This window comes from Anser brachyrhynchus (assembly GCF_964034855.1).
Source record: "Anser brachyrhynchus genome assembly, chromosome: 5".
Taxonomy (NCBI): domain Eukaryota; kingdom Metazoa; phylum Chordata; class Aves; order Anseriformes; family Anatidae; genus Anser; species Anser brachyrhynchus.
The window spans coordinates 59135362-59162965 of record NC_137699.1 but is presented as its reverse complement, the minus strand read 5'-3'; the positions used below and the strand labels follow the sequence as shown (position 1 = coordinate 59162965).

General features: G+C 45.8%; 3 protein-coding genes across 4 annotated transcripts in view; 1 reads left to right on the top strand and 2 right to left on the bottom strand.

Annotated features, from left to right (window-relative positions):
* LOC308195870 (inositol 1,4,5-trisphosphate receptor-interacting protein-like 1) overlaps positions 1-3667 on the bottom strand; it is a 92099-nt gene extending 88432 nt beyond the window's left edge. Inside the window, exon 1 of the mRNA XM_080594026.1 lies at positions 430-3667. The gene's annotated coding sequence lies outside the window, so the exon portion shown is untranslated. The remainder of the gene's footprint in view (positions 1-429) is intronic.
* The window catches only part of RHOJ (ras homolog family member J), a 55594-nt gene extending 42253 nt beyond the window's left edge, over positions 1-13341 (top strand). Inside the window, exons 3-5 of the mRNA XM_080594037.1 lie at positions 3674-3838; positions 5098-5193; positions 5782-13341. Of these exons, the coding sequence (XP_080450163.1) occupies positions 3674-3838; positions 5098-5193; positions 5782-5928 (408 nt within the window). The 3' untranslated portion in view covers positions 5929-13341. The remainder of the gene's footprint in view (positions 1-3673; positions 3839-5097; positions 5194-5781) is intronic.
* The window catches only part of GPHB5 (glycoprotein hormone subunit beta 5), a 31817-nt gene continuing 13317 nt past the window's right edge, over positions 9105-27604 (bottom strand). Inside the window, exons 4-6 of one of the 2 annotated variants that reach the window (XM_080594039.1) lie at positions 20947-27005; positions 18940-19148; positions 9105-18169 (exon numbers count right to left, since the gene is read on the bottom strand). In XM_080594039.1, the coding sequence (XP_080450165.1) occupies positions 18960-19148; positions 20947-21150 (393 nt within the window). In that variant the 5' untranslated portion in view covers positions 21151-27005 and the 3' untranslated portion in view covers positions 9105-18169; positions 18940-18959. Of the gene's footprint in view, positions 19149-20946; positions 27006-27604 lie in introns of both variants that reach the window. The other variant, XM_080594038.1, reaches the window with a different exon arrangement.

Here is a 27604-nt window from a genome sequence, read left to right as displayed (position 1 = left end):
ATTTGTCTGTTTAACAAATATTAATAATTGCTTGTGAGTTGTAATGGTTGAACTGCTGACCTCCTTTTTGTTATTTTACATATAGCTTTCGTTCTGGTTCAGCAGTAAAACATACACACATCCCCAAGATGGAATTTTGTCTAGGCAAAAAACAAAGCCTGATGAGGCTGTTCAGCCTCCCATATACCTGTCCCCTACGGCAGGTACAGCGTTTTGCAAAAGTCAATATTTTCTTCCACTTACCACATGGTGGCATTGGAGATACAGAGAATTACAGCTTCCAAGACCAGAAAACATAACAGCACCAGGCTATCAGTCACCAGCAATCGACTTTTTAAATGTTAACCCAGGTAGCTTGGCACCCATCCCAGCATCCCGACACCCAGGCCAAGGATGTCCATTACAGGAGAGCCTGTGCCCCGTGCTTACTTGCAGACGTAGTGCTTTTACTGTTCCCACTGCCTGTGCTGTGGTGCAGTGGGGGTGCACTGCAAGGCTGCAGAAGATCCCTGGTCTGGGGGCTGCGTTCGCTCCCTGGAGATACAGGGGCAGTATTTCTCACTGACGTGCTCTGCCAGGAGAAGGGCAAGGGAAGGTACCAGGAGCACCACATGTTCACAATGAAATTTTCCTCTCCTACCTCCAAAATGCCAGCAAACTTACAGGATAAAGAAAAGACCACAGAAACCTTGCAGGAAACCAGCTGCCAAGAGGGGAGGGAGGGGGTCATGGGTCCTTCCGTGAGAGGGATGGTTCATCCCACGTCCTCTAGTTCCTCCCATCAAAGCTGTCACTGGAGGCAGCAGGAGAGGAAAGAAGATCTGGGAGCCTGCATTTGGGACAGAGCAGCTCAGGGTGCTGGGTTCTGCATTCAGGAGCACTTCTTGTCTGCATGTTTTTGTCCGTGACTGCTATGAAATTCATAAACAATGCAGAAGGAGACTCTCCTGTCAGCCAAAGGCCACTCGTTACAGGCTGTACTTCACAGCAGTATGCAGAGAGGTCAAAAACTGCATCACAACACACTGTCACTTCCAGAAAAAGCTGCACTCAGCAGAGCTCAGGCCTTTATGCTCTAGGTTTCACTTTGTTTTATTTCTATCATGTGTCTGCAGGCAGCAGTAGTCACTTCATGGCTAGCTCCATGTTAGTTACAGTCCACTCACCCTTTCTGTTTACAAGGTACAAACAGACAATCCAAAAACCAGACCCAAAATAAGAACCAAGTCCTTGTCCTGCATCAGAAATTTGAGAAGTGCTTGTGCAACTTTCTTTTCTGCACTCACAAACGCGGAGCTCTGAGCGTGTCTGTCACGATCTGGCAGCTCTGCAAGCCCCTGCAAAGGAGACTGGAGTTACATTCAGATCTCAATCAGATTTTACCCAGCACCTTAATATTTCTATGTGTTTTGAAGGGCTGACAGTTCCACCTGCCACCCATTTCCTCAGCAATACATCCTCGTATTTGTCCTTCTGAGCCAAAAGAAACATAAATCCGTTTGGCTGACAAACCTCACCCCTCCCTCCGTCCCTCCACAGTCATCTTGCCATCTCCTGCTTCAAACTAGCCAGAGCACCACCTGCCTCCAGGCGACATTTCCAGCTCCTCAGGATCGTTTCCATCTCAGACTTGGGTCCAGCAGACGTGGCCATCTAGTCAAAACTTGGAGCGTGAATCACTTCTCGATGACTAGATCATATCTGCGTGGAGGCTGGAGGGATGATGCTTCCCACATGCTCAAGCTATAACGACAGATCATCTGGGTTGTTTCCTCCCTCCTTCTCCTTGTGCTGTGTGGCTTTCCAAAGGCATTGGTGTGAAGTCATAGCCAAAAATAGCACTTGACATTACAATGCTATAAAACACATGCTAATGAAATAACAATTGGAGAATGTACTCCTGCAGCAGGACCCTCCGTCAGCCTGGAGGGAGAGCTGGCAGGGACCCCAGATCTGGGGTATCTGGTTTTCTGCTTCCCTGGCACAAACAGTCCTAGGAAGAAAAAAAAACATTGTTTTTCTATTATTTTTTTTTTCTACAAGCTGGTCTCAGGTATGGAGTGCTTTAATGACAATGAGTGTATGCAGGGGGATCAAACAAACAAACAAAAACAACAGCAATTTAAAAAAACGGGGAAAAAAAGTAATAAATAAATAAATAAATAAATACAAGTTTTACTGTACTTTCTCAGGCACGGCAAGCCACAGGAACCTAAGAGCAAGGCCAGACCTGGCGCTGGCCTTTCCATGCCAAACCAGTAGCCAGGCAGTGTGGCTGGAAGCCCTGCATTCTCCAAACAACAGCCAGAAAGATGCGAGCATGAGCCAGCAAAACGAATTACTGATCAGCTACAGCCCCCATGCATGAAGACTCACATCCCTTCCCAAACATCACTATCGCTAGTTGCAACACCTCCAGATACGCCCCAAACCCAGGCAAACATCCACTGCCTTTTTTTACGCTGTTTATTTGGTTGACTTCAACAACAAACTGTGTCTGAATGAGAAATGATGCCGACGCGCTGTATTTCATAATGGTCTATTGCAAGGTTTTGCAGCCTTCCCCTGGAGCAGAGTGAGCAGGAACAGAGACAGGGTCCTCACCTGATGTGCTCTGGAGGCTCCTGCAGCCTAGACACGGGGATGCATGGGCTCAATTCATACTCATGACATCTGTGCTTGTGCGTTAGCACATCCATAAGAGCTCTGGTGTGCCCTGACCTCCACTATGTGACAGGTGGCTGTCCCTCCTTATGGCTTATACAGTGCTCTGCGCTGCTAGCACAAATCAGGAAGGCTTATCAGGAATAAGGAATATCCTTTCCTCCTGAAAAACAATGTTCTGGGGGCTCTGGAGGAACAAGCAAACGCCAGTTAAATGCACACTTCTGTAGCTGCCACCGCTAGGCAGAGCGCTCATGGCTCTTAGTTTGTAATTTTAATGGTACAGTAAGTCCCAGCCCCTCTAATTAGACACGTCTGGAATATGGAAACTGCTTACATTTAGCCAATTTCTTTCCAAAAAATCTTAAATCAAGATTTCTCGAGGGCTTGCTGCCACCACGTGGCTGTTTCAGGAGGCTGATTTGCAGTGATTAAATTGAAAACACGCAGGAAAGGCCTTTGCCAGGCACCGAGCATCAGCCCACATTGACTGTGGCATAAACAAACTTCGTAGCCTCAGTCTCCAAAGGTCTCACCAGCGTCTCTGATTTTCCTTTCCTGCCGTTCCCTGTACATAAGTATCCACCCTTTCTTGGCTGATATGTCCAAACACCTCCTCTTACCGTGTAAATCCTTCTTCAAATCAACCCTTTCTGTGACACTGGTGAGACAGGTCATTCAACAAACGCTCTGGCTCGAAGAAAGCAGCAGGTTATCTCCATTACCTGACTTTTCCAATGCACCAAGGGAGCATCCTCACTGAAGGACAGAGGTCTCAGATGAAGTTTTCTGGTATCAAACAGCTCCAGAAAAAAAAAAAAAAACATCTCCTTCCCCTTGGTTGAGTCAAAGGGAGGACAACTTTTAACTACATCCAGTCAGATATGTGCTGTCCCTTGAAGTGTGCAGAGCACAGCAGGGAATTTGCAGCCAGGGCTGTAAACCAGGGCTGCCCCCATCCACAGTTATCCCCCAATCCCATAACACACTTGCCATTCTCCCCTGGCAGGAGGACTACAACCAGCTGAGACCCCTGTCCTACCCCAACACGGACGTGTTCTTGATCTGCTTCTCGGTGGTGAACCCTGCCTCGTACCACAACGTCCAGGAGGAGTGGGTCCCCGAGCTGAAAGTCTGCATGCCCAATGTGCCTTACGTCCTCATAGGAACACAGGTAATGCTTCTTTGGGGCACCACCAGCTGTCGCAGGGGTCCTCACAACCTCTGAGCCAGGGGGTGGAGGCTGAGCTCTCTGGAAAGGCTTCCTATTCAACTTCTTATGTGAAAGTCAGCCAGACTTCAGCATTAGAAGAAAACTCAGGGACTGAGAATGGAAACCAACATGCAGATGTCCCTTCATGCTAGTCACAACTGGCAAAACTCATCCCATCTTTTTATTCACATCTATATTAATGTGGTCTCAAGGTATAAATACCTATAGTGAGACAAGATTTCTGGCAGGGCTTTAACAGCTGGGGAGAAAAAACAACACACACACATCAAAATCTATAGTTGGAAGCAGAAGCTAAACTTTAAACTAAATTTAAAGAAAGGGAATAATTAACCAAAACTACCAAAACTTACTTGGAGACAACAGAAGGAAACAGCCTCCCTCATGCTTTACATCAACACCATAATTACTGACTCATCATTACTGACTTTAGTGGATGTTAGACTGAATTATCAGAACACTTTATTTCAGCCTTAAAACCTACGAATCTATCAGTCAAATGAAAATGCCTTAAACATGGGTTTGGAGCAGGTATACTACAGCCTGGAAAATGTCCAAACACTGGAGAGTAACCTCAGCCAAATTAGAGAAAGAGATCAAATTCTGGGCAAAACTAAAATCTTCATGCCAGAGCAAAGCCCAGTTATTCAAACACCAGCTTAGTTTTCAAACTGTTTCAAACACTGGAATAATCTAAAACACCAATTTTAAATTATTGGTATTATCCTTTGGAACACATGCTATAACAATGGATGGATCTGACATGCCAGAACGTTTCAGTTTGATATTTTCCATGGAAACAAAGGATTTTGTTTCAAGTCAGCCAGTCAGAGCTGTGTGTGTCTGGTCTGTCACGGTGTTTTACAGGTGATGCAGTGCAGGATCACAGCAGCCGGCCTTTCCAATGTGGCTCAGGCTTCTACCACCACTTTCCAAAATGCATAGTGAAAGCCACTGAGAAATGCATCTTTACTGTACTGCAGCCACCTGAGCTGTGCCCTGATAACTGGCCAGTGAGAACTAGTTCATGTTAAACAGAAAATTTAAAGGGAAAAATAACAGGAAAATACGTATGTAATTCATTTTTTAATTACCATTTGAGGCTGGGAAAATAGGACGATGGGTTTGTAAACCTGTGGATATCTCTTTCAAGAATTACAGCAAGGTGGTACAGAGCATGGGGTTTGTGTATTTTCTGCTAGATTGATCTTCGAGATGATCCCAAAACTTTGGCTCGGCTGCTTTACATGAAGGAGAAACCACTCACCTACGAGCACGGAGTGAAGCTGGCTAAGGAGGTAACACCTTTTTCTGGGGTCCCAGGAAATCGATCGATCACAGCTTTCCACCGGGTTTCTTTCATTCAAGGCAAGCTCCCCCGGGCTGGTCCCAGCCAGAGATCCAGCGCTCTGGAACTTGCATTTCCCCATGCTTGGTAGCAACAACACACATACAGAGCAGGTCATCTTCACACCGATAAATTAGACTATATTTGGTAGATGCTATTAAGACAGAACCTCCTCAAGACCCCCGACTGCACATTTGGGAGGCCAAGCCCCTGGTCCAGAAGGTCAGCAGGAGGACACGGGTGCGGCCCCCCTCCCAGAGGAATTTTCCCAGAGGAACTGCCCTGCAGGGAATTTCCATGCTCCTTTAACCCCCTGTGGTGAGATACAGGTGTTCCTAATCATCCCTGCTCTCTTGCTCAGGACGACCACTAAGTTTGTCCTTCAATCCCCAATCCCATAGGCAGCCAGATATAAACCTAGCAAGGACCTCACCTCCCTTTCTGACGGTTAGGACACACGCACATACAAAGATGCTGGAACAGGGTCGTTCTGCCTCTCCTAACAGTGGGTACTCACTTCTTCCCTCTCCTCTTCCAGATCGGAGCACAATGCTACCTGGAGTGCTCAGCGCTCACACAGAAAGGCCTTAAGACTGTCTTCGATGAAGCAATCCTGACCATTTTCCATCCCAAGAAGAAGAAGAAGCGTTGTGCAAAATGCCACCGCTGCTGCACCATTTTGTGAAGCCCCTTGGAAAGGAAAGTGAGATGAGTTCAGTGAAACCAAGCAGGTTAGAAAGGCAATGAAAGTCACATGCAACTGAAATGGGGAACATGACCAGAAAGGGGTCCTTTTTACCAAAATAGGCGCCCTCCATTCTGTGAAACCTCCAAGCTGTATCACACTAGGCCATCTCATGTCTATGTGCTTTCCTAAACCTCCAGAGTCGTACGCAGCCTGTTCCCACTGCTGCGGACTGCGCTGAGCCAACAGAAACCAGGATGCCTGCTCCTGCTCGACTCTTCTTCACCTTAGGGATAAGGGGAAGGTGTTTGGAAAACAAGCAAACAAACAAACAAGGAATTAAAGGTGGTAAAAAGAAACAGGAGAAACTCCATTTGTGGCCTTAAGCAAGTATTGATCAAAATTAGGAATTTACAGTAGGAATTGAATCTGAACTGACTGAAAGCACATGGAGATCTGTAGAAATCTAATATGTAAAATGTACACTATAGGTAGGATGTACTTTTAAATTACTTTTCTTTTTATAAAGCTCGCTAGGTCAGGATATACTTCAGTTGGTTCAAACTACATGGAAGCAAAGGTGGAGTGATTCAGTTTATTTTCACTTAATGGTGAAACTTCACAGCGTCCGTATGTTGCTGCACCCAAGCTATCAAAATGGATCAACATTTACCTCTAGACTTAAGGAATGTTCTTACAACTTAAAAATGCAAGTAACTGTACTTTTACAGGGGAATGTTCAGGCTGAGCCATGTTTCCATAAGCTGGGAAAGGAAGAACAGAGTTGTAGCATTTACGTACTGAAACAAAGACGTTCTGCCACCAAAGAGTATTGCCCTAGACATGAAATCCCAGCGCGCAACAATCGCCTTTCCAAAGTGAGAACATGAAAGAGACACGTTGCCATGGCAACTGAAAAATTACCTTATAGATCAGCTGGATTTCTGCATCTCACGCAGCAGACGAAAACAGCAAAAACCAAAAAGCCAAAGGTCACTCTGATCTCAAGGGCTTTAAGGTGATCCAAGTGCCTTAAGATTTTTTTAGGGTATCTCATGTAAAAAAAAAAAAAAAAACTTACCAAAGCGGAGTTATAAACACGGTGATTTACTGTAGTTCCCCCTCCTCTCACTCATTACTTCTTTCCTTGCTCCCACTTCCCGTTCTTCTTATGGTAAGTGCTGGTCAAGTCACAGTCCTCAGGAGCGGACTTTCCGGCAGGGTGCAGGTGATGGGCTGCAGCCCACAGCACAGAGGTGGGAAGTCCAGACCTGGAGGGAGCACAAGCTGCCTGTAAGCTCCCTGTGCTGTTGAAAAGAAGTGTGCTTCCCACTAAAGCCTCTCCAGGGAGTGTCTACGTTCGCACTTCACAGCAACGTTGATGCTCAGAGGCAAACTCGAAGGGCATTTGCCTTCGGGTACCCTGGCAATGCCATGAGACTGTTTTGTTGTGGATTTCATTTGCCAAGCTGAAAATCACAGTGCCAGCAAATACAGATTTCAAGACCTCAGATGCAACTCCTTGCAAAAGCAGCACCTGCAGTTAGTGGTCCCAGAACTGCTCAGAGTAAGCAGCTAACAGAAGAGTACCCCCAGGCGTGTACTGGGCCCCCTTGCCCCGCTCCTCTCCAGAAGCACTCTAATGTGGCTCAGTGCTCACAGGCAACCAGAAAACCCTTGTGATTAGCAGTGAATTATAGACCGAGTGTTAATCTGAGGAATTAGAGACTTCAGCAGAATCATAGGAACTGCACCATTGGTGCAGAGAAGGGAATGAGCATGATGCAGTGCCCAGTCCTGCAGCCATTGAAGATTATGGATCCAAGCTCCTGCTTTCACTCTAGCATGAATTTTATTTGACATGGACACCAACAGAAACCAGATCAGACACCTCAAATCATTTCTAAGTGGAGATCAATGTTTTTCAGTGAAAAGAGCGATCAAATGTGGGCTTAGTGCCTTGCTGCTCTTACCCAGCTGGCTTTCACTCACCACCTCTTCCTTGCTGCGCACAAGTATGGATGAAAATAAAGTTGCACTAATTCAAAGCTATACAAAAGAAAAATTTCCTTACCGCTAGCCTTGTTCGTACATACATTACATTTGGTTCTATTATGTCCCAGACATTTGCTTCCAATGGACTGCCTGATACAACACAGCTCGGAGCGAGGACAGAGCTGAAGCCCAGTGAAGGAGCTCATGTCGTGCCGCAGAGGCTGTGCTGCTGTCCCAACGTGTGTAGCAGCTGGGACACCAGCAATCAGCTGAACTATAACATGTAAAAAGGTATTGGAAGACTATGAGGGAAACTAGGAGTGACTAAAAGTCCACTGGGGAACTAAAAAAAAAAAAAAGGTTTCAACAGATATCAGAGAAAACAATTAGAGCTTCACTGTGCTGCTCTTTGCTTCGGTGGAAATTAAACAGGTGATGATTTTGTTACAGCTGATGTAGGCTGCTGTAGAGCACTAGCCTGTATACAAGTCTCGGGTTGAAGTAAGTGAAGTCTGCTGTAGCTGAAGTGCAATGCAAACACTCAGGTTGGAGCTGCCAGATATTCTTAGAGCTTCACAAAATACGGAGGAAACAAAAATCCAGACTGACAGCTGAGCTTATCGCAAAATAATGAGCACACTGGCAAAGTGCAATATAGCATTCCCGGCATGCATCAGAGCAAGCCACAATACTGAAATGATATTTTTGTGTGCCACCCAGTATCAGTACTGCCTATTAATACTAATAGGATGGCATAGGATAGCCACATAAAATCAAAAATCAAATAGGAAGTTTTAGTGCTAATGTAACTACAGTGGAGGAAAATTAACTAAAAAATCATATGGCGATATAGAAGCTAAAATGCTCCTATCCTAATGTATTAAACTGTAGCACCCTGCACAAATCATTGCATAACTGTGAAAGCAGATATATGTAAAAAATATTAAGATTAACCAGGGTTTTATTCATATCTACAAAATGAAGCGCATAAGTTTGTGAAGCAGTAGAACTGCAAGTTTTTCAAGCTGATTGTAATTAAAATTTGACATTTGGGAGCTGGAAAGGAAGGAGGATGGTCACAATCCACTGAGAAATCACCTCTGTACTCCTTTTATTTTTAATTTCATTTCCAACAAAAATAACTGTTTTTTTTTTTTAAACAGACATGGCTAATGCAGGACCCATAAACATTAGGCCTGTGTTATGTACACACATTTATCTATGCAATGTGACATTTTTTCAAGGATCTGCCCTGATATTCTGCTGTTTTGGGGAGGATGGAATAACACAGGGCAACAGGCTTCAGAAAGGCATTGTAGACAGATGCCAGGAGACTCATTGACTATCTGGCAAGTCATACCTAATACCTTTCCTAAAAGCCAACAGATGGTGTGTGAACAGGCAGCAAAGCCTATTTTCAGAAATATCAACACACCAGGCACAGTGCAAGCACAGGCATAAGGCAACAGATATAAACTTCAAGTTATTTCCAAGCACCATTAGTAACAAGAAAAGAAAATCAATAAATGATTGCCAGCTGAAAGGAGATAGGTTTTCTCATTGTAAGACGAGCTGGAAATCAGACCCTGATTTCACCTTCAAAGGAGCAGAGGCAGGATAGTCATAAAGGCTATAAACCATCCCAGGAACCTATTTGACAATGTCCTTTTAATGCAAACGACGTCAAAGCCTTTCCTGACAGAGCTGCCTCTGCTAATAGTCTGCTGCCATTCCTAAAGCACTCACAACTTAAAAGAAGTCTGCTAGATCCTAGAAAACCCATCTCCTTTGGCCTCTTCTGAAACCTTAATGTTCTATCGGAAGTTGTTAACCTGAATTTCTCTGACAAAGAAAGATGTGGAAACAAAGCTCCAACCCTATACAGTGCCATACAGGAGCATTTGTTCAGCCAGGTGTAAGCCCCGTGTGCTTATATCCCCTGGGACTGGAGGGGAGCAGTTCTCAATCTGAGCTCCCCCTGACTGTCCTGCGTGCCAAACGCTCCCAGACCTTCCCCCTCTGCCCTGCAAACACCTCCTGTCACAGCAGAGTGTAGCTCATGAAGAACAATCAATTGCATCGGACTGAGAAATAAAAAGCTTTTGTCTCACGCTGCCTCGAGTTAGGCTCAATTAGTGCCAAAGGCACGATGTGGGTCTTTCCCTCGACTTTGACACCCGCTGGACCTGCCGCTAATCTTCTGCACCATCAATATGCCAGGACAGCGCCTGACACAAAGGGTTGGTGTAGCCGAGAAAGGAAGCCTCTCATGCTAAGTGGGAGCTGCAGAATTCACACAGAGTCCAACAGGACCACCGGAACAATCATTTCAGCAGCTGTCACTGATACTTCTCACCCTTCTTCTCTTTTAAAGCACTGCTTCAGTTCAAAACAAACACAGCTGTCAAGATCTCATCCAAGATACTGTCCCAAGACTCCAGAGACACAATCTGAGAGCCCTTTGTAGGAGCTTGGAAAAGGTTGTAGAAGTTCTTGCAAACAGTTTCTACCACTGCCTCCCTTCATCACAGCCAGTGTCGTACACAGCAAGGGATACATTGGCCAATTACACCAAGGGTATGTGTCTAGCAGATGTATTTTCACCACGGGAGCTGGCACTTCCTTACAAAAACGTCCCTCTAATTCAGATATGAAAGCTTACTTGTAGTCCATGACCTTTTCTTCAGCTTTCTTCCCCAGCGACACAGCAAATACCTCCTGATTCACAGCACTGAAACCTCATCCAGATTAAAAATAAATTGCAATGGCATCAATCAGTCTCAAGGCAGGCTGGTCTGAAACACAAACACAAATGGAGAAGGCAAATGTGCCTTCGCCGCCGCAGCAATACAACATATGCTCGTTTAAGCCCAGGAACCATTTGTTTAATGAACAGGTTGAATGCAGGAATCTGGCTGCATATGCATTGCTCCTGTATTTTCCTTTTGCCTAAAGAGTATGTGCAATTTGTTTTATCCTGCTTCTGTGTTTATCTGGAAAATACAGAACATTTTCTTGGTTCACATCTCTACAGGACTAGAGTTTTTACTGTGACAGGAGGTGAGCACGGAGCAACCTATGTCAGATAATTTCTGGACACAGTTGTGCTCTGTGTAAAAATGAAAACAAGTCTCTACTATAAATGCCTATTTTCCTCTTAGTGAATAAAGACCCTCTGAGGGCAGGAAAAAGCCTCCCACTGACTTCAATAGTGCCTTGTGATCTCAGCTCTCCTCACCTATCAAAACAAAACATGAATAGCTGCAAGATCAGGGTCCAGAGTCACTGCCAGCTTGATCCTGAAATGTAAATTTCATTTTAAGATATTAAGGGGGTGCCCATAACTAGGATGATTTTTTTTTATTATTCTGCTTTCTTTGCTTCAGTTAAAGCTTTCAGAAATCTGTGAATGACAATTTATTTTTCCTGGGCAGTTTCAGGAACCCCAACAGAACAACAAAGAGAGTCAGAACCTCACTGCAAGAGCAAAATGAGCTCACAAACCCACACATGCACAGAGGGACAAGCTCATATGAATTGCTGTCAATGGTGAAAAATCTCTTTGATTTTGAAAACACGTGCTAATAAAAATAGCTCTGAGCATGATCCCCCCCCTCGCCTCCTTCCAGAACATACAGACCATAATGCCATAGTGGTTGGCTGCGTCTTTTAACTATAATTTCAGGTTGGGATTTTCAAAGGTGCTGTGTTTCAGCTTCATTTCTCATGAAGACAATGGAAAATTTCGGTGGGGTCCACACATGACTAGCGTGGAAAGCATTTGAGCATCTTCTTGTTTCCTTTTTGTCTGCCCTATTACTGTGGCTGACCAAGCTTTGAGCACACAGATACACTGAGCCGGGTCCAAGAATCTGTTATACTTTTTGGCTGCTGGTTGTTGACTCCCTAAAGAAGTCAGGCATCTGGAGACTTTGATCTGATCTGATCTTTAGCTCAAGCTCTGGAGACTGGATTTGTAACTCCTGCTTTCAACCATTACTGCGGCCGAAGATGAAAATGATTATATTAGCAGTGTAATATCAAGACAAATAGGTATCTTTGCTGAGTTTGACACTGCACTCGTTGCTGTCATTAAATTTCATCTCATCCCAGTGGAGTGGTAGCATTCAGCATGCCAGATTGAATTTTGCATTTGGTTGTGCCAAAGATCACTTTGAGCTCTCGCTGATAGCAGCTCTGGCAAATTTTGACTTTGATCAGAGGCTAATAAATTCACAGCAAACAGTTGTCGCCAGTCTACAGTTTCCAGATCGTCCAGCACAACAGTTATTTGTACTGATAGCGTGTAGAGATTTTTGTCTGATGTCTGTCAGAGTAGTTTGGATGTAAGCCACGTCCACAGTGTGACTGTCATACCGTCTCTCCCAACACACTCCCCCAAAACAGGCAGCTGCTCTAACAATGTCACTGAACCGGCAGGCACCGAACCACCCTGTCGATATGGAGTAAATGAGCCCAAACTTTCCCCAAACCTGTAAATATTAACCCTTTAACAAGCATTAACATAAAGCTACGTGAGAGAGGAAAGACACTGCCGAAGTCATCTCCACTCCTCAGCAGCGGTGACCGGAGGTGGCGAGCCCAGGCTGCCGGGTGGGACGTGCTACAGAGCAGGGCACAGCACAGCAGCCGTGCTGCCCTAGCCCCAGCCTCCTCCTTGTGAAAAGGAGGGCTTCAAAGAGGAAGGCTGCAGAGAGGAAGAGCAGGGAGACAGACCTGGACTGTCCTCGAGTGCAAGGATAACTGAATCCAGTTGAACCTGTCATGATGTTGACGCACTTGTTACGTACAGGCATTTCGCTGCAAAGAGGTTCTCTGCTTCCCTGAGAACACAAAGACAAGAAATTTTCTTTCCTTTCTTTTTGCGTAGTACTTCAGCAATACTTACAGTTACAGTGCAACAAGTTATTCTCATTGAGTTCGTTCGTGAAGCAAATGCAATGACCTCAGTCCAAATCAGAGCCTAACACATCATCCATCAGCTCTTAGCAAGTTAAGAAAGAGCATCATTTACTTGATGTGAGCAACTGAAGCTTTCTCTCTTAAAAGTTGCTACGTGCAATATCTCTGGAGTATGGGTCTGGTAAAACCAAAGGATGAGTACTAAAAAGTTACGTCTAACTTCTGAGTGGCATATCTCTTTTTAAAGATGAACCAAATCTTCAAAATTCAAGTCAGAGCAATACAATTTCAAGCCAAGGAAATATAGTTTTCCAGCAACTGTTTTGCATATTTTAAAAATCATGTAAACAGTATTAGTTTCCTATTTACTGCACATGATTCTGTACTCTTTTGCTTATCCTCTTTTAAACATGTAATTATTGTATATTGTAACTGCATATTAATATCCTTTATTGTACATAGTTTATTTTAACAAAATAAATGTGTTACTAAGTATTTTGACAGCATCATTTGAAGAAGGTATTGCCACTCTATGTATTTTCCCAGCTGCTAATCACTTACACTCAGCATGACATCTCAGGCAGGAAAAAAATGCACTGATACATAGGATTGCTTTTGGGCGGCCCTAGAACCACCTGCACCTTCCAGTGACCCCCACCAACAATATAAAAAGTGAAACAGGAGGTAACACTGGCAGTGCAGAGGCTTGCTAGGTCTCAATCATGTCCCTTTGGGCAAATTGGTGCTTAACCACCTCCCCCTGCAGCCTGGACATAAGGGAAGGTGGAGATGTGGAACCTGCAGGTCTGGCTTCCTGCTGGCCCCCAGCCTTCGGCTCACTCCAGTCCCTGCATAACCCACAAGGACTGTCCTGGAGATGCTTAATCTCCCATCCTCAAACAATATTGAGGTGCTTGGTTTGTTGATTGTTCAGATATTACTCCCCCCCTGCCTTCAGGTAAAGGGTTCTTGGCATTACTGTCTGTGGTCTCCAATGAGATATCATGGCACCATTAAAGGATTTTTTTTCTCCCCGAGTGAATATTTACAGTGTTTTGGAGAGAAGCCAGCGTGCAGCAGCCTTACAAACACAGGAGCTCTCTTGGTGAAGCAGCTAAGGAAAGCATTAGCCCAAGAGTTTTGAGGGGAGTTTGTTACCCCCTGACAAACCTAACACGCGGATAACAAAACCCTCCAATGAACCCTTAGCGGTGACAAGAGAGATGATGAGCTGTGTAACATTTGGCCCAACAGACAGGACAGGGAGAGGCAAGAGAGAAAGTGAAATGGCTAAAGGGCTGAAGAAATTACATGAGGAAAGTCAGCCCTTAAATGCTGGGCTAGAATCAAGAATATGACTGCCTGCCACTGGAGGAAGCTGTTATTAGTCACCAGTTCTTCTATGGCCAGGCTATACCCAGGAAGAAGCGGTGTGGAGGACATGTACTGCCTTTAACACCAAGGTGCTGAATGCATCCTCCAGAGCAGAAAATTCCCAAACTGTTGCCTGGATATACCCAGGGAAGGATACTGCTATACAGCCCCATGCTTATACATTTCCCTGAGCGTCCGCTCCTGGCTAGGGTCAGCGGCAGGATATTGGGTGAGCCAGCCCTTAGCTCAGGCCCAGGGCACTGGTTCCTGTTTTCCTGTGAGTACAATGAGAGCAGGAGGGAGCTGCCTATCCCATCCTACAAAGAGAAAGCCAGTCAGTGCAGGAAACATGCACCCAGGGTTGCATCCTGCCCTCCCTCTCGCTGTAACTCAGGTTTGAACATGAGGTAAAATATATTCCTGACTGATTTCTGACAGGGTCAGTCCTGCTGGACATGCCAACTGCTGCATGCAAACGAGGGCAGCTGAGCCTCAAGACAGCGGTTGTCTTGACAATACTCTGAAAGCATTGTCAAAAATGAAAGCGCGGCGTGACTGCGACTATTGCTGTTCGCATTAGAAGAGTGACAACAAATCCAAGAAACAGAGAGCTGTGCAGGATGCAGACGTGAGTCATCAGAGACATACAGCCTACTCCAAAATGCACTAGGGAGAAAAAACTGGCTGTATCGTCGTCACTTCCAGTGCCCAGGAGGGAAACTGAGGCACAAAGAAATCCACTGTTTTGCCCCAGCTCACCTAGTATGTTTATGGCAGAGCCAAGTCCAGACTCAGAGCTGTACAGTTATGCCTTCTCCATACCTGCACCTTCTCCTTTCTGAGCAGGTAGATGCAACCATCTCCCTTCCTTCAGAAAGTCTCACTGCAGCAGGTATTTCGAGGATTTTTGTCTGGTGCCGGTGCTCAGTGTCCAGGTGAAGGGGACAACCCATGTGCTGGTTTAGCTCCACTGCTGAGATAAGATGTGGGATGTGATGGCCTCTATGACAAACTCTCCTTTGCAAACTTGCACACCAAAGAAAGAAGGGTTGTTTAACTGCTTTGGGCAGGTGGGAAGGTGACATACAAATTTATGGCTTTAAGGAGCATTAAAAAGCCCCCAAGGAAAAGGCAGCAGCCTGGGAAGGGGATCCTCATGTTCTGAATTACGTGGGCTATTTTGACTGCCTGCAAATTCTGAGCAGGACATAAACTCCCAGCTGCAGCATAAAGGAAGTGAAAGCCAAAAGACCTGATTCCAAGTATTAAAATTGGTGAAAATTTAACACGCTGAAGACCTAGGAGCATACAAACTTCTAAAAAAAAAAAAAAAAAAAAAAAAACAGATTTGCAATTACTAGGAGCAGGAATCAAGCTGGCTCCTTGAAACTCACTGTGGTGTGCCCCACTTGTAGGAGCCCAGCAGAGCTAGAAAAGGAGTGCTCCCTTGGCAAGTTTGCAGATGACACCAAGCTGAGTGGTGCAGTTGATGACGATAGAAGGAAGGGCTGCCATCCAAAGGGACCTGGACAGGCTTGAGAAATGGGCACATGAACCTCATGAGGTTCAACAAAGCCAAGTGCAAGGTCCTGCACCTGGGTTGGGGCAATCCCAAACATGAGTACAGATTTGGGGATGAGCGAATTGAGAGCACCCCTGCAGAGGACTTGGGTGTACTGGTACATGAAAACTCACGCATGAGCTGTCAGTGTGCACTTGCAGTCCAGAAAGCCAACCAAATCATTCCTGGGCTGCACCGGCAGCAGTGTGGGCAGCAAGGCAAGGGAGGGGATTGTCCCCCTCTGCTCCGCTCTCGTGAGACCCCACCTGGAGCCCTGCACCCAGCTCTGGGGCCCCAGCACAAGGACAGGGAGCTGTTGGAGCGAGTCCAGAGGAGGCCACGAGGACGCTCAGAGCCTGGAGCCCCTCTGCTGTGGGGACAGGCTGAGGGAGCTGGGGGTGTTCGGCCTGGAGAAGGGAAGGCTCCGGGGAGACCTCACAGCAGCCTGCCAGGGCCTAAAGGGGGCTGCAGGACAGCTGGGGAGGGACTCTGTGTCAGGGGGTGGAGTGATAGGACAAGGGGTAATGGCTTTAAACTAAAAAAAAGGGTAGATTTAGATTAGATAAAAGGAAGAAATTCTTCACTCTGAGGGTGGTGAGGCCCTGGCACAGGCTGCCCATAGGAGCTGTGGCTGCCCCATCCCTGGCAGTGCCCAAGGCCAGGCTGGATGGGCCTTTGAGCAATGTGGTCTGCTGGGAGGTGTCCCTGCCCATGGCAGGAGGTTGGGTGGAATCAGATGGGCTTCAAGGACTCTTCCAATCCAAACCAGTCTGAGATTCTAGGAAAAGGGGATGTGCAGGTCAAATGGGTTGCTGGGATCTGGCATTCACTGTAGTTTTACTGTGGGTGACAAAAATACAGCAACTCCATTCATTTTGGCTCTTCTCCTTAAAAGACCATCTAGAAGTGTTAGCTTGGTTTCAGTCAATACATTCTTCCCACTCCTCTTCTGCCTCCCAAGTCTGGCTGCTACTACATCAGTAAAAACCTTCCTTCACAGCCTGCAGTGTTTTCTTCTGAAAACTCGTTTGGGTTTCTACTGCCTCACCATCTCTGGGTACTGCCTGTATTTCCCATTGGCTGCAAAGGACATTTGCCACTTTCTAACCCTACTTCTAATCCTGAGATTATAGCACAGCCAGACTCTGTGAGAGAAATCCAGCAAAGGAAATGACTTCACATCAGCATCGAGGAGATGTTTTGCAGGTGTTCGCAACTCTGGCAAAGAGTTTATAGGAGCTTACACATGTTCCATATGAGAAAACTCTATGCATAAATAAAGAAGGACACATTGCTTTAAATTGCATTCATACTACAATTTGGGGGTTTATTAAGGACACAAATATTTTGTAGGTTTCCCATAGTAGTTGTGATGCTGGTTAGAACAATAACAAGCTTGAGAGATTGAGAGATGCAATTTGAAAGAAAACACAAGGACTTTTTAAGGCAGTTAAACTCACCATCACCAGAAAACCGCTCCTGCTGCTGTTTGATATAGCAGTCTATATTCAGAATTGCTGAGGGCAGATGACAAAATTACCTCCTTCCTACTCAACCACAGTGCATCTTTCACAATTCCAGACAAAACATGACAGCAACTAATAAATTACAGGTTAAATTAAAAAGAAAAAAAAAAATCTGTCTCAGTGAGGACAGGACACCTGGGAAAGTTTCAGTCATGCAACCCTGGAAATGAAGGCAACTGCATCCAGAAGACCCTTAATCAGAGAGGAAGTCAGGTGCTGATATTTCTCTCAGCAGCAATTCTCTCCTAATGGCTACCTGAGAAGTCATCTTTGTTTTGTGAACTCCTGTGAGCCCCTCGCACTTGGCAAAATCTTCATGCTTTTACATCATTTCCCATTTTGTTCTGAGGAGAAATGAGAGATGAACATGCATCTGTCCTCCTCCAGGTGGGAACCAGAGGACAAAGGCATTTATGGAGCTGTGGTCACCGAGGGGGCTTCTGCAGCAGCTACTACATGGCCCCTAGTTTGTAAATACTGGGTCTGAAGAGGTGTGAACCAACCTTTGACACATCTCTGCTGTCTTCCTGGTCCTGGGCCTATCCCATCCTTGGTGGCCATGTTATTGGGTATCAGACAACTCCACAGCTCTCCTGTGAGCACTTCTGGCTGCCCTCCAGCTCTGTGTGCACCTCCTTTTAGAGCAGCAGGTCTCCAAGGAGCTCAGCAGTGCAGAGAAGTGTGGGAACACCCTTCATGGCCACTTCCTTCCCATCACCTCAGCCAGGGCTCACTGAAACCAAAGCATCATCACTGTGTTTTGGCTTGGTCCCTCTAATTCTGGAAATTGTCAAGGGAGGTGCCTTGGGCTGTGCAGAGCCTCTCTGATTTTACATGAGGTCAGTTCTGCTCCAAGACAATCCTGGAAAAAGCAGGATGGGAAGAAATGCATCTTTGTGTTTTTTACAGATTTAATGTGCTTCTTTCCATTTTTTTAAGGAATTGTCCCTTGTGAGGCAAGATTTTTTTCAACAGAATAGCTCCAATTAAGCAAATTACTGAAACACGTGCTTAACTTTAAGTCCCCTGATATTAAGCAAAGCATTTAATCATGAGCTTAAGTACTTTGCTGAGTCAGGGCTAAGGATGCATTCACCCTAAGTTCAAGGTGGTGATTTGGATACCCATTTCCATTCAATTGGCCTGACAGCCTTTTCTTTGACAGTTATTCCTGATAGACTTCAGTGTAAGAAGAACAGGGGGGCGAGAAGGGGGAAATGCTGGTAATTACATTTACATTACTGGAAGGCGCTAAAACCTGAAATGAATAAAGAGGCTGTTCCACCAGCTGTAATGCCTTCATGGCCTGTTTCCAACTGCTCTGTGACTGTTTAGTCCACATACATTTTGTGTGTGAAGAAAGGTCACATACTGTGAAAAGCCTGTGAAGAAGGGAAACAGCATCCTTTTTTTCTTTTCCATAGGATTTGCTATTGTAAGGCTGCGTACTACGTTTCTACAGCTATAGTGCTTTAAACGGCATGGGGAGAAGGGATTAAGCCTCATCTGCCTAGGAAAGTCAATGATTAGGAGCATTAGATGGTGAGATCAAATTATGGACTGACTCACACCCTCTGTAAGCCTGGAGATAGCAGGGGTGCAGAGCCAGGGAAGAATCTGGCCCTCCCTCACCTGACCTGAGGAAGGAGAGCTCAGGCAGTCTCACACTCGGTGGTGGCAGTGGAGCAGATGTCGCAGTCACAGCGGATGGCCACGGGGTAAGTGTAGAAGGGATCCACGCCCGGGGCACACTTCGGCAGCATCACCGTCACCAGCTTGGTCTCGTTGTAGGTGCACACGCGGTGGTAAGACTCGATGTAAGGCGGTTCCAGAATTGGCCTCTGTGGGAGACAACTGCTGGCATCAGGCAAGATGCAAAACAAATATCTGGGGTCCCAGTTTCCTCAAGGGGACTTAGTGTAAACCACTTGGATCAAGATGGAAGGGGCCACAGAAATAATTTTTATGTTACAACTTTTGACACCTGTCCCTTGGGGTCCAGCCGTGAAGGGGAATGGGCGTGTGTACACGTGTGAGAGCCTGAAACACTAAGTTCCAATTAAAGCCGCCTGAAGGAAGACAAAAGCCTACCCAAAAAGCTGGTTTTCAGCAGAATACTAGAGCTTCAACCAAATGCAGATTTGCCAAAAGTAGCTGCCTTCTTCCAGAAGCAGATTTTTCATCAGAGAAAGCACATGCTGCTGGAAACCCTTCTGTGTGCATGAGGTGCCTGAGAGCAGAGGTGCACGCGGGTGCCATGCAGCTGGCTCCCTCCCAGCCAGACCAGTCCCCCCAGTCAGGCTGCATGTCTTACAGATCCTCCACCCCCCCATGGGGGCTGCACTCATGAGATGTTTCTCATGAGATTAACAGCTTGGCCAGAGACCTCAACCAGCAAGAGACAGGAGCCTGGAGGCCCCGAACCCCACACTCCCACTTGGAATGATGGAGGCATAAATTTCGCTGAAAAGTGAGTTTTTCCTCAACAGAAGCACGCGCTTTGCAGAGACTCCAAGAAGGGGCAGCCCAGACAGGAGCGGGGGGAGCCCACTGTAATCCTTTTCCTCACACAGATGTGAAAAAGCATAAAGTAACGCAGCCAGAAGACATTTTAGCATTTTCTTTCTTTCCCTCTCTGCTTTGGAAAGAGCCTGTGCTAGGAACCAGGGATGATGGCATGGAAAAGAACAGATGCAATGTTTCAGTGAGAAGATATCCAGACACCCTCCCTCTTACCAACCTCCCCCATCCAAGGGGCTTTCTAGAAGCTGCTGAGCCTACAGCCAGATGCATTCAGCTGAACTACATCCCCGTGGTACTGCAGTGCAGTACGAGAGCCTACAGAGTCTGTGCTGCCAGAGGTGCTCAGTGGATGGGGGGAACTGGGCGATACGAGGTCCCTTGAAGGAACCTTATTCCACTGGTGAAATCTGGCAGTTGGTGGCCTTTCCCTTGTCCCACCAAGCAGGGAAGGTGAGCTGTCAGAGACTGGTTCCTGCTTTGCTCAGTTATACAGAGCCCTTGTCTTTACATGGACAAAACCCCTCTGGAGCTTCCCTTAATAAGGTCTAGGCTCTGGGTCTGGCCCCTTGAGCCGCCCAGTGGCAGAAAGGTGATGAGAGTCAGAAACTTGCTCTCTGAAGTGTGTGCAGACTTGTGCTCTCTTTCCCTACACCCTGTACACAAACGTAGCTACTTCACATTTACACAGGTCTGTGATTTAAAACACGGCCAAATTAGACACAGACATTATCTTTGGGATGTGTCTTTTGGAACAAAATATATTAGCCCTCAACTGGGAGCTCCATCTTAATCTCAAAGGAATATTCTTTAAGTAAAGTAATAAAGGCCTCCTCTCCTTAAGTTTTTAAGCTACAAGAGGCTTTCAAATTCCAAAATGCAAGCATTACACAAGTACTTTGTTAATATCATCACATGATGATGCATATCGCCCTTTGAGACCCTGCAAAGAGGGAGGGAACCACGGCAAGGCACTGACACCAACAGCAAGATGGAGCAGTACACAGCCCTTGCCTGCCCCGTAGGCAGCCACAAGCTATTTAATGTTTTTCTTTTGAGGGCTTTTCTTGGGTGGGAGTGAAAGCCACCCCTCCAAGGGATCACAGCCCAGTGTCTCACCTCCCAGGTCTCGCAGCGTCCCCAGCACGCATCCGTCGTGATCCGCAGCGCCTTGCAGCCGGGCTTCTTGGCCAGGAAGGTGAACTCACGCACGGCGCAGCCGATGAAGGTCCGCAGGTCGATGGCGGCGCTCTCGGGCTTGCCACCGCGGCCTGCTGGCAGCAGGAGGAGGAGAGTGGCCAGGATCACACACTGGAGCTTCATGCTGTGGCAGAAGGGAGAGGCGTGAAGGGTTGGGAGAGCCAGGATGGTGGCACAGTCCTGGAAGCGAGAAGTCCAAGTTCATAGGTTCAGCACAAGAGCCAGGACGACCCTTCCTCCGCTCTTCCCCTTCCTCACTCAGCCTAAGAGAAGATGGGCAGATGAGGGGTCACCTGCTCCCATAAGGGAAATCTTATTGTCACGGTCTGTGTCAGAAAGCAGCGGCCTGCAGGCTTTCCCCACAAAGCAGGGGGGTTTGTCTGGAAGAAAACAGCCACCTGCCAGTGCCTCAAACCCATTGAAATCCCCACACTGCAAGTTTACAATGCAGCAAATGCCTTCCTAGCACCCCATCTGGGCTGCCCAGGCCTTGCACCACGCCAACCAGCAGATAGGCCTTTGGTCGCCCTCTCAGGGCACACTTGCGGCAGTACCAACCCTGGCAGGGACAGTCTGTCAGGGCTGTGTCTGTCTGTCTGTCTGCTATGCACGCTTACAAGAGGTAGCGGGACGGCTGCAGCTCCCTGCTTTCAGCAGGGTTAGGCCTGCAGAGCACACCAGCATTTTGCTGAGGGCACCTACTCCTGGATTTACCCTACTTACCTTTCAGCCTAAGTCAGGAGCCGAGCATCCCTGAGTGTGTGCTATAGCCTCTGGAGAGAGACCAGCACCTCCCAAAAGCAGCGTTGGTGTTACCATTACCAAGACCCCAAGCACTCATCTGGCGCTGGGTCACTCCCTGGGCTGCCACCAGAGAGGTGGATGCAACCCTTGTTTTTCCCTCACGAATGCTGCCCTAGCAGCCAGCTGAAACCCAACCAGGGCTGCCAAGCCAGTGAGCAGAGCTGGTTAGACAGGAGGGACATGGCCAAGGTGACCAGAGGAGGCTTGGACTCCTCATGCCTCCACACAGGCTGCCATAGGCCAAGTCCCTCTGGTACTTGCTGCCTTTCTATCTCAAACCTTTGGTGAAGCGAGCAACCAGTCTCTCTGGAACACTATCAGAAAGAGAAAGAAATGGAAAGTAACTCGAGCTCTAAGCCACAATATCCACTTTATACCTCCCATACTTGCATTGCATTTAAAAACATCCACCTAGAAACTCTGGACTTAACATTTAACTTTGAGAGAGAAGGTCAGCTGCTGAATAGGGCGCACAGACTTGTGTGCATTGTGCTGTGTCCTCAGCTGGATACATTTCAGGAAAATGAGCTCCGCCTGCCTTTTGCCTGACTGAAGCTGAGTCTCTAGGCTTCCATTAAACCAAATGCTTTAAATTTGTTAAACCAGTTTTAGATCAGCACATGGAGTTTGCTACAGTGAACCCTTCATGTATGTGGCTACGCATACACTGTTGTCTTACACATGATTAAATGAACATATGTTTATATATAAGCTTCAAAAGAGTTAAAAGAAAAAAGCTGTTTTTCCTTATTTTTAATAGCAAGCATCTGAGAGCAAAAGAGACAAACTTCAGAACAAACTGAACATCTTTTCTTTGCCACCTTAGCAAAACCTGCGGCTTTATTCGTGAGTCAGAGCCACGACGGAGCAAACACAGAAGCACACTCACCTAACTTGTTGGAGTCAGATCTCCTTCAGCAGGCTTAAATTGCAGATGGTGTTTCAGAGTGTCAGAGTGAGCAGCAGGAGACCTGCACAGCAATCTTTGTCAGGTTTGTGCTCACTAGATCTCCTTAGCAGCTGCTACTGGGCTGCTTAATTGCTTGAATTTATAGAAAGGGTCTTGTCAATCAAGGCAAGACTGAGGCAGATCCTTACATGAACTACCCAAGGCATCAAAGTCATTGACTGTAAAGTAAGCCTCTCCTTTCCAACAGCAATTAGCTTAAAGCACATTGTTTCATAACTCTAGCCCCAAAACAAAAGGATTTTCTTGGTGAGTGACATCGTGCTTGCAAGGTAATGAGCACGCACTGGGGCAAAAGAGATCTTTTTTTCCATAGCAGAATTGCAATACCATTGGAAAGAGGTTGTAGGCTGCTTCTGAAATAATCATTACCCCCTGCACTCAACAAGTTCTGAGTAAACACCCTGAAGAAAGAAGAAAGATTTTGCAAATATTTGTGCTAACAAAACCCTGAATTTTTGTCAACAGGATAAGACCTTTTTTATTTGATTGTCCTGTACAAGCAAGGGGAATGGATGGAGGGTAGATGAGCAGCTGTCACACAGGTAAGCAGCACTATGCAAAGGAAACATGGAAATTGTGTCCATTGCCTTCACCATGCAAATATAATTTCAGCTATTTATAGGACAGAAAGAAGCTGAGGAACCATGGTGCTAGGAAAAACTCACTGGTCAGTGAGTTTGTAAAACACGAGTGGTGAAAGAAGTGCAGCCATATGCCCATGCTGCAAACTCGGAAAGTCACCTCCCTTTCCTGCCACTGGCTCACTGCTGGACAGTGAATTCCCATCGCTGAATGCTTCAATACCTAGGCACATCATGAAAAGTCAGGATAAGTGTCAGCAAGTATGCACCCCTCACAGTGCTGCTGCTACAGATGGCCACAGCAATACGACCCGGCCCTGAGAAAATGACAGAGAAAACCTTTATTGAAATCAGCTTCAGCCTATGATGTTTGAAAGAAACAAAACAAAACAGCATCTGTTGTTGTCCAGAAAAAGCATCTATCAAATATGAAATACGTATTCTTCTGGTGGGTAGTATTTCGGCCTTCTGTCGTATGACCTGGAAACCAGCAACTAGCTGTTGAGTAAATGCGCTATTGAATCACATAGGAACAAACAAGATATATTACATAGGTGCTCTAGGTGTTTTAGGGTGACTAACCCATGGTTCAGGGTCCTGGTTTCACTTCCAAGGTCAACTGTATAAATTTGGAGCAGGACTTGGACTCAGTCAAACACCTTCTGGGAACCCACAGAGCTCTTACTTCACTTTACTTTTCAGCTTGGAGCAGCCACTGTCTGGCTGTTTTTCTTGCTGCTGTGTGGCCCTGCTATTTCCCTGGTCAGTAAATTATACTGATTGCATGCACACAAGCTGACTTGTAAAAGGCTTGTTATTTGCCTCTGAGATTCACCATTTCTGTCTAAATTAGGAAATGGTGATTGGAAGAACTGACAAGGGGAAGCAATGCTGTTGTCTGCAGTCTCGCACTGACCTCAGAACATTTTGCATAGGTAAGAGCCGATGTCTGTTCTACAACCATCATCCTAATTCTTCTCCTTCCACCTTTTCCCTCCCCAAAGTTACTCTCGTTTTCTGCATTTTTAGTGCAGCAGCACATGAGGTCCTCCTCGGGTCTCAGGCTTTATCAGTCATCCAAAGGATCTGCCTAGAGTCTGCAGTAAGAGAGGCTGAGCCTTGCACATGGAGATCTTGGGAGGCAGCTGGGAATGGACCATTCTCAAGCCATGAGTCTCCAGGAGTGACAGGGGTCCTTCACAGTCTTGCTAGCAGCAAAGGACTCCAGCTTCAAGTCAAGACCCATCAGGTTAGATGATGGAGGAGGAATACTGGAGAGGTATTACAATGGACTCCACAGACCTCATCACCAGACATGTCCTGCGCACCTTTTCTGTCAGTGAAACCAATAGCATATGGGAAAAGCAGGAGATCCAAAGCCACATCAGATCACAGGGAGGTCAAGAGAAACAGCCAAAGTCTTGCCACTGATCTAAAAATATCAGCAATTTTCCATTTAAAAAAAATCTCTGATTTTCTGCTTGTTTCTTTGACATTATGGACCAAAAATAAAGCTATTAAAAGAAACTTTTAGAATTTTGTTTTTAAGTACGGTTTAGAAGTTCCTACTTGCAGAGAAACGAGGTAAAAGTGAAAATATTGGTTGTCAATTTTCCTCTGATTCTGAAAATGTGCTAGCAAAAATCATCCCAAGATTACAGACAGATACAGGGAATACATTCCAGATGGCATATCAACCAGCTTTGACAGATTCCTCTTCTTCTATGGACTAGAAAAACAAGGGCTGGACTTTTGGTTTGTGTAATCCAGTTTGTTTCACTGACTTCTGCTGAGATTCTGTTCTCCTGTCTTCACTTGTACTGAAAAACCTCGTGAAGCAAAATGAGAGACAAATTGCAAACTGACCCCTCTCGCTTATTTTCTCTCTTGAAAGTTCTGCCTATTCATGGGACAGACACTGATTTCTGAAGGATTTGCATCATGTCTCATGAAAATTATGAGTGTTGGCCTTTTTCCAGGTAGTGTTTTGTTGGCTTGTTTTTTGTGTGTTTGTTTTTTATTTAAGCTAATTAACAAGTATACTGTGTACTTGTACACTTGGCCTTCAGTGTACATTAGAAATTTAAAGGCTGTGTATTTTTATTTTCCCCACATATTTCAAAATTATTTGAAATAAAGGGTGACACACTCATTTTTAGAAGTCACAACTTTATGTCTACCATTTATCTCCACGTTCCTTTTTTGAGACACAGAATGAGATAGAAAGAGACTGACCAAGGGAGGACCTCTGTTGAGGATTGTGTATCCACTCATCCATGCAGGCTTGTGTGGCTTTTCCTCTGAATTCTGGACGGGCAGAACACAGAAATCAATATGCTGTTCAAGGTGTCAGGGTTATCAGCACCGATAACTCACAGTGTTGTCTGCTCATCAGTCAAGTTCAGGTGAATCTCACAGGCTTTGTACAAAAACTGCCGTGGAAGCACGCAGCAACCCTCCACGATGTGTAACCTTTGAGTTTATAAAGTATTTGTGGGCTTAATTCAACCAATTCCCAGCAAAACCCGGGAGGGCTTTGCCCATTCTGGCCTCCCAGTGACTCCACTTTTCTTTGGCAAAACAGCACAATTCCTGAATGCAGTCCTGGGAGGTTTTGCTAGCAGGGAGGATGCTTTGCTCCTGACTTAGCCCCTCACTGACCAGTCATAGGCAGAGGTCCCACTATGAAGCTCGATATACAGCCTGTGTCCTCCAGGAGGCTTTCTGAAAAACAGTCACCCTTGTTCAAAAGAATTCTGGGCTTTCAGCCTCAAACATGGGGAATTCCATCGCTGCAAGAGAGCTTGGATGTGTGTAGGCTCTTCGCTGCCTTCTGGATGCGAACTTCATGCTCAGTCTTTCCCTATCCCCTGCACAGAAAACAGACCAATACCGGGTGCTCTTCATTTCAACACCACACAAAACACCAAAATTAAAATTATCCAAAGAGATTAACACTAACACCCTAATTCTCAGCCATGCGGGAAATTTTTAATTCCATCCTTGTCTCTCAACGATGAGTCTCTCAACTTCAAACATGCCCTAATGTATTTTTTCTAATATTAAAAACCTATATAGATTATTTTTATTTTGACCAGTCTCAAGATATCCCACTACTATAAGCAATCTGTCTGTATCCTGATTAATTCACAATTCAGAAAGAGAGAGAGAAACAAAGAGTGGGGGAGGAAAGTGAGAGCTTATACACAAGCAAAGAAGTACTGACAATGACTACGTTAGTATTTTGTGTAACATTTGGAGTAGGTTAAAAAAAAGTTAACAACGCTACTCTAACAAAAAAGAAAATAGGCTTTCCAATGAAAAATTATAGTTTTTCACATCAGATATCAAATCCCTGGTTTCAGGCAACACGGATTTTCTCAGTCTAGCACTACAAAAACACCTAGGCTTTGCCCCAGTTTTCTAGTTCTTTCTATCAGAAGTACATTGTCTTACAAAATTTTGTGGAGGAACAGATAAAATGAAGAGGGAAAAAAAAAATACATTTTTACCTCAGCTCAGTTCACTGTCTTCTCGTGGATATCAACAGCATCACTGATTTTGGAGGAGGAACTGAAAAGCAGAGTTGGTGGAGGTCTTACAAACTTTCTTCCTGAGATGCCCTGCAAGTAAAGAAATGGAAGAGGGCATGGAGGGAGAGGTCATCAGGAAGCAGAGTTAATATTACTGTACAAACAGAGGTTTGAGGAGGCAGGCTGTAGAAGTTGGCAATAAGGTACAGTAAGGAACAGGGAGTTAATGGACTAGAAGCTTAAGTGGGATCAGCCATCGGAAAGCAAGAAAGATACCAGGATGTGCTACCTCATGAGACAGGACAAGGGGAACAGTAATGTTGAGTGGTTACACACCGTAAGTACTGCAGAGAGCCAGGCAGGAGGCTGGCCGGCCACGAAGAAACTGATTGCCATTCAAGCAAGCCAAGCCAGTAACTAGATAGCAGATCTTTATGCACTGGTCACAAGAGGGTCACACAGAGAAAAAGGTCGTAAAATCTGTAGTCGTTCTAAACATATGAAATAAGGAAGAATTAGGAATGACTCTCACCACTGTGAGAAGGGTGGCTGTGGGTTCAAAAGTAACAGAGAACGAGAAATGGATGATGAAAGAAGGTTTACTGGCCAAGTCCCCCGGAGGAGGCATTGAAGAGAGGTTAGGATTCAGGTTAGAATGGAGTGAGTTTGAAAGCCATGTCGGTGAAGCA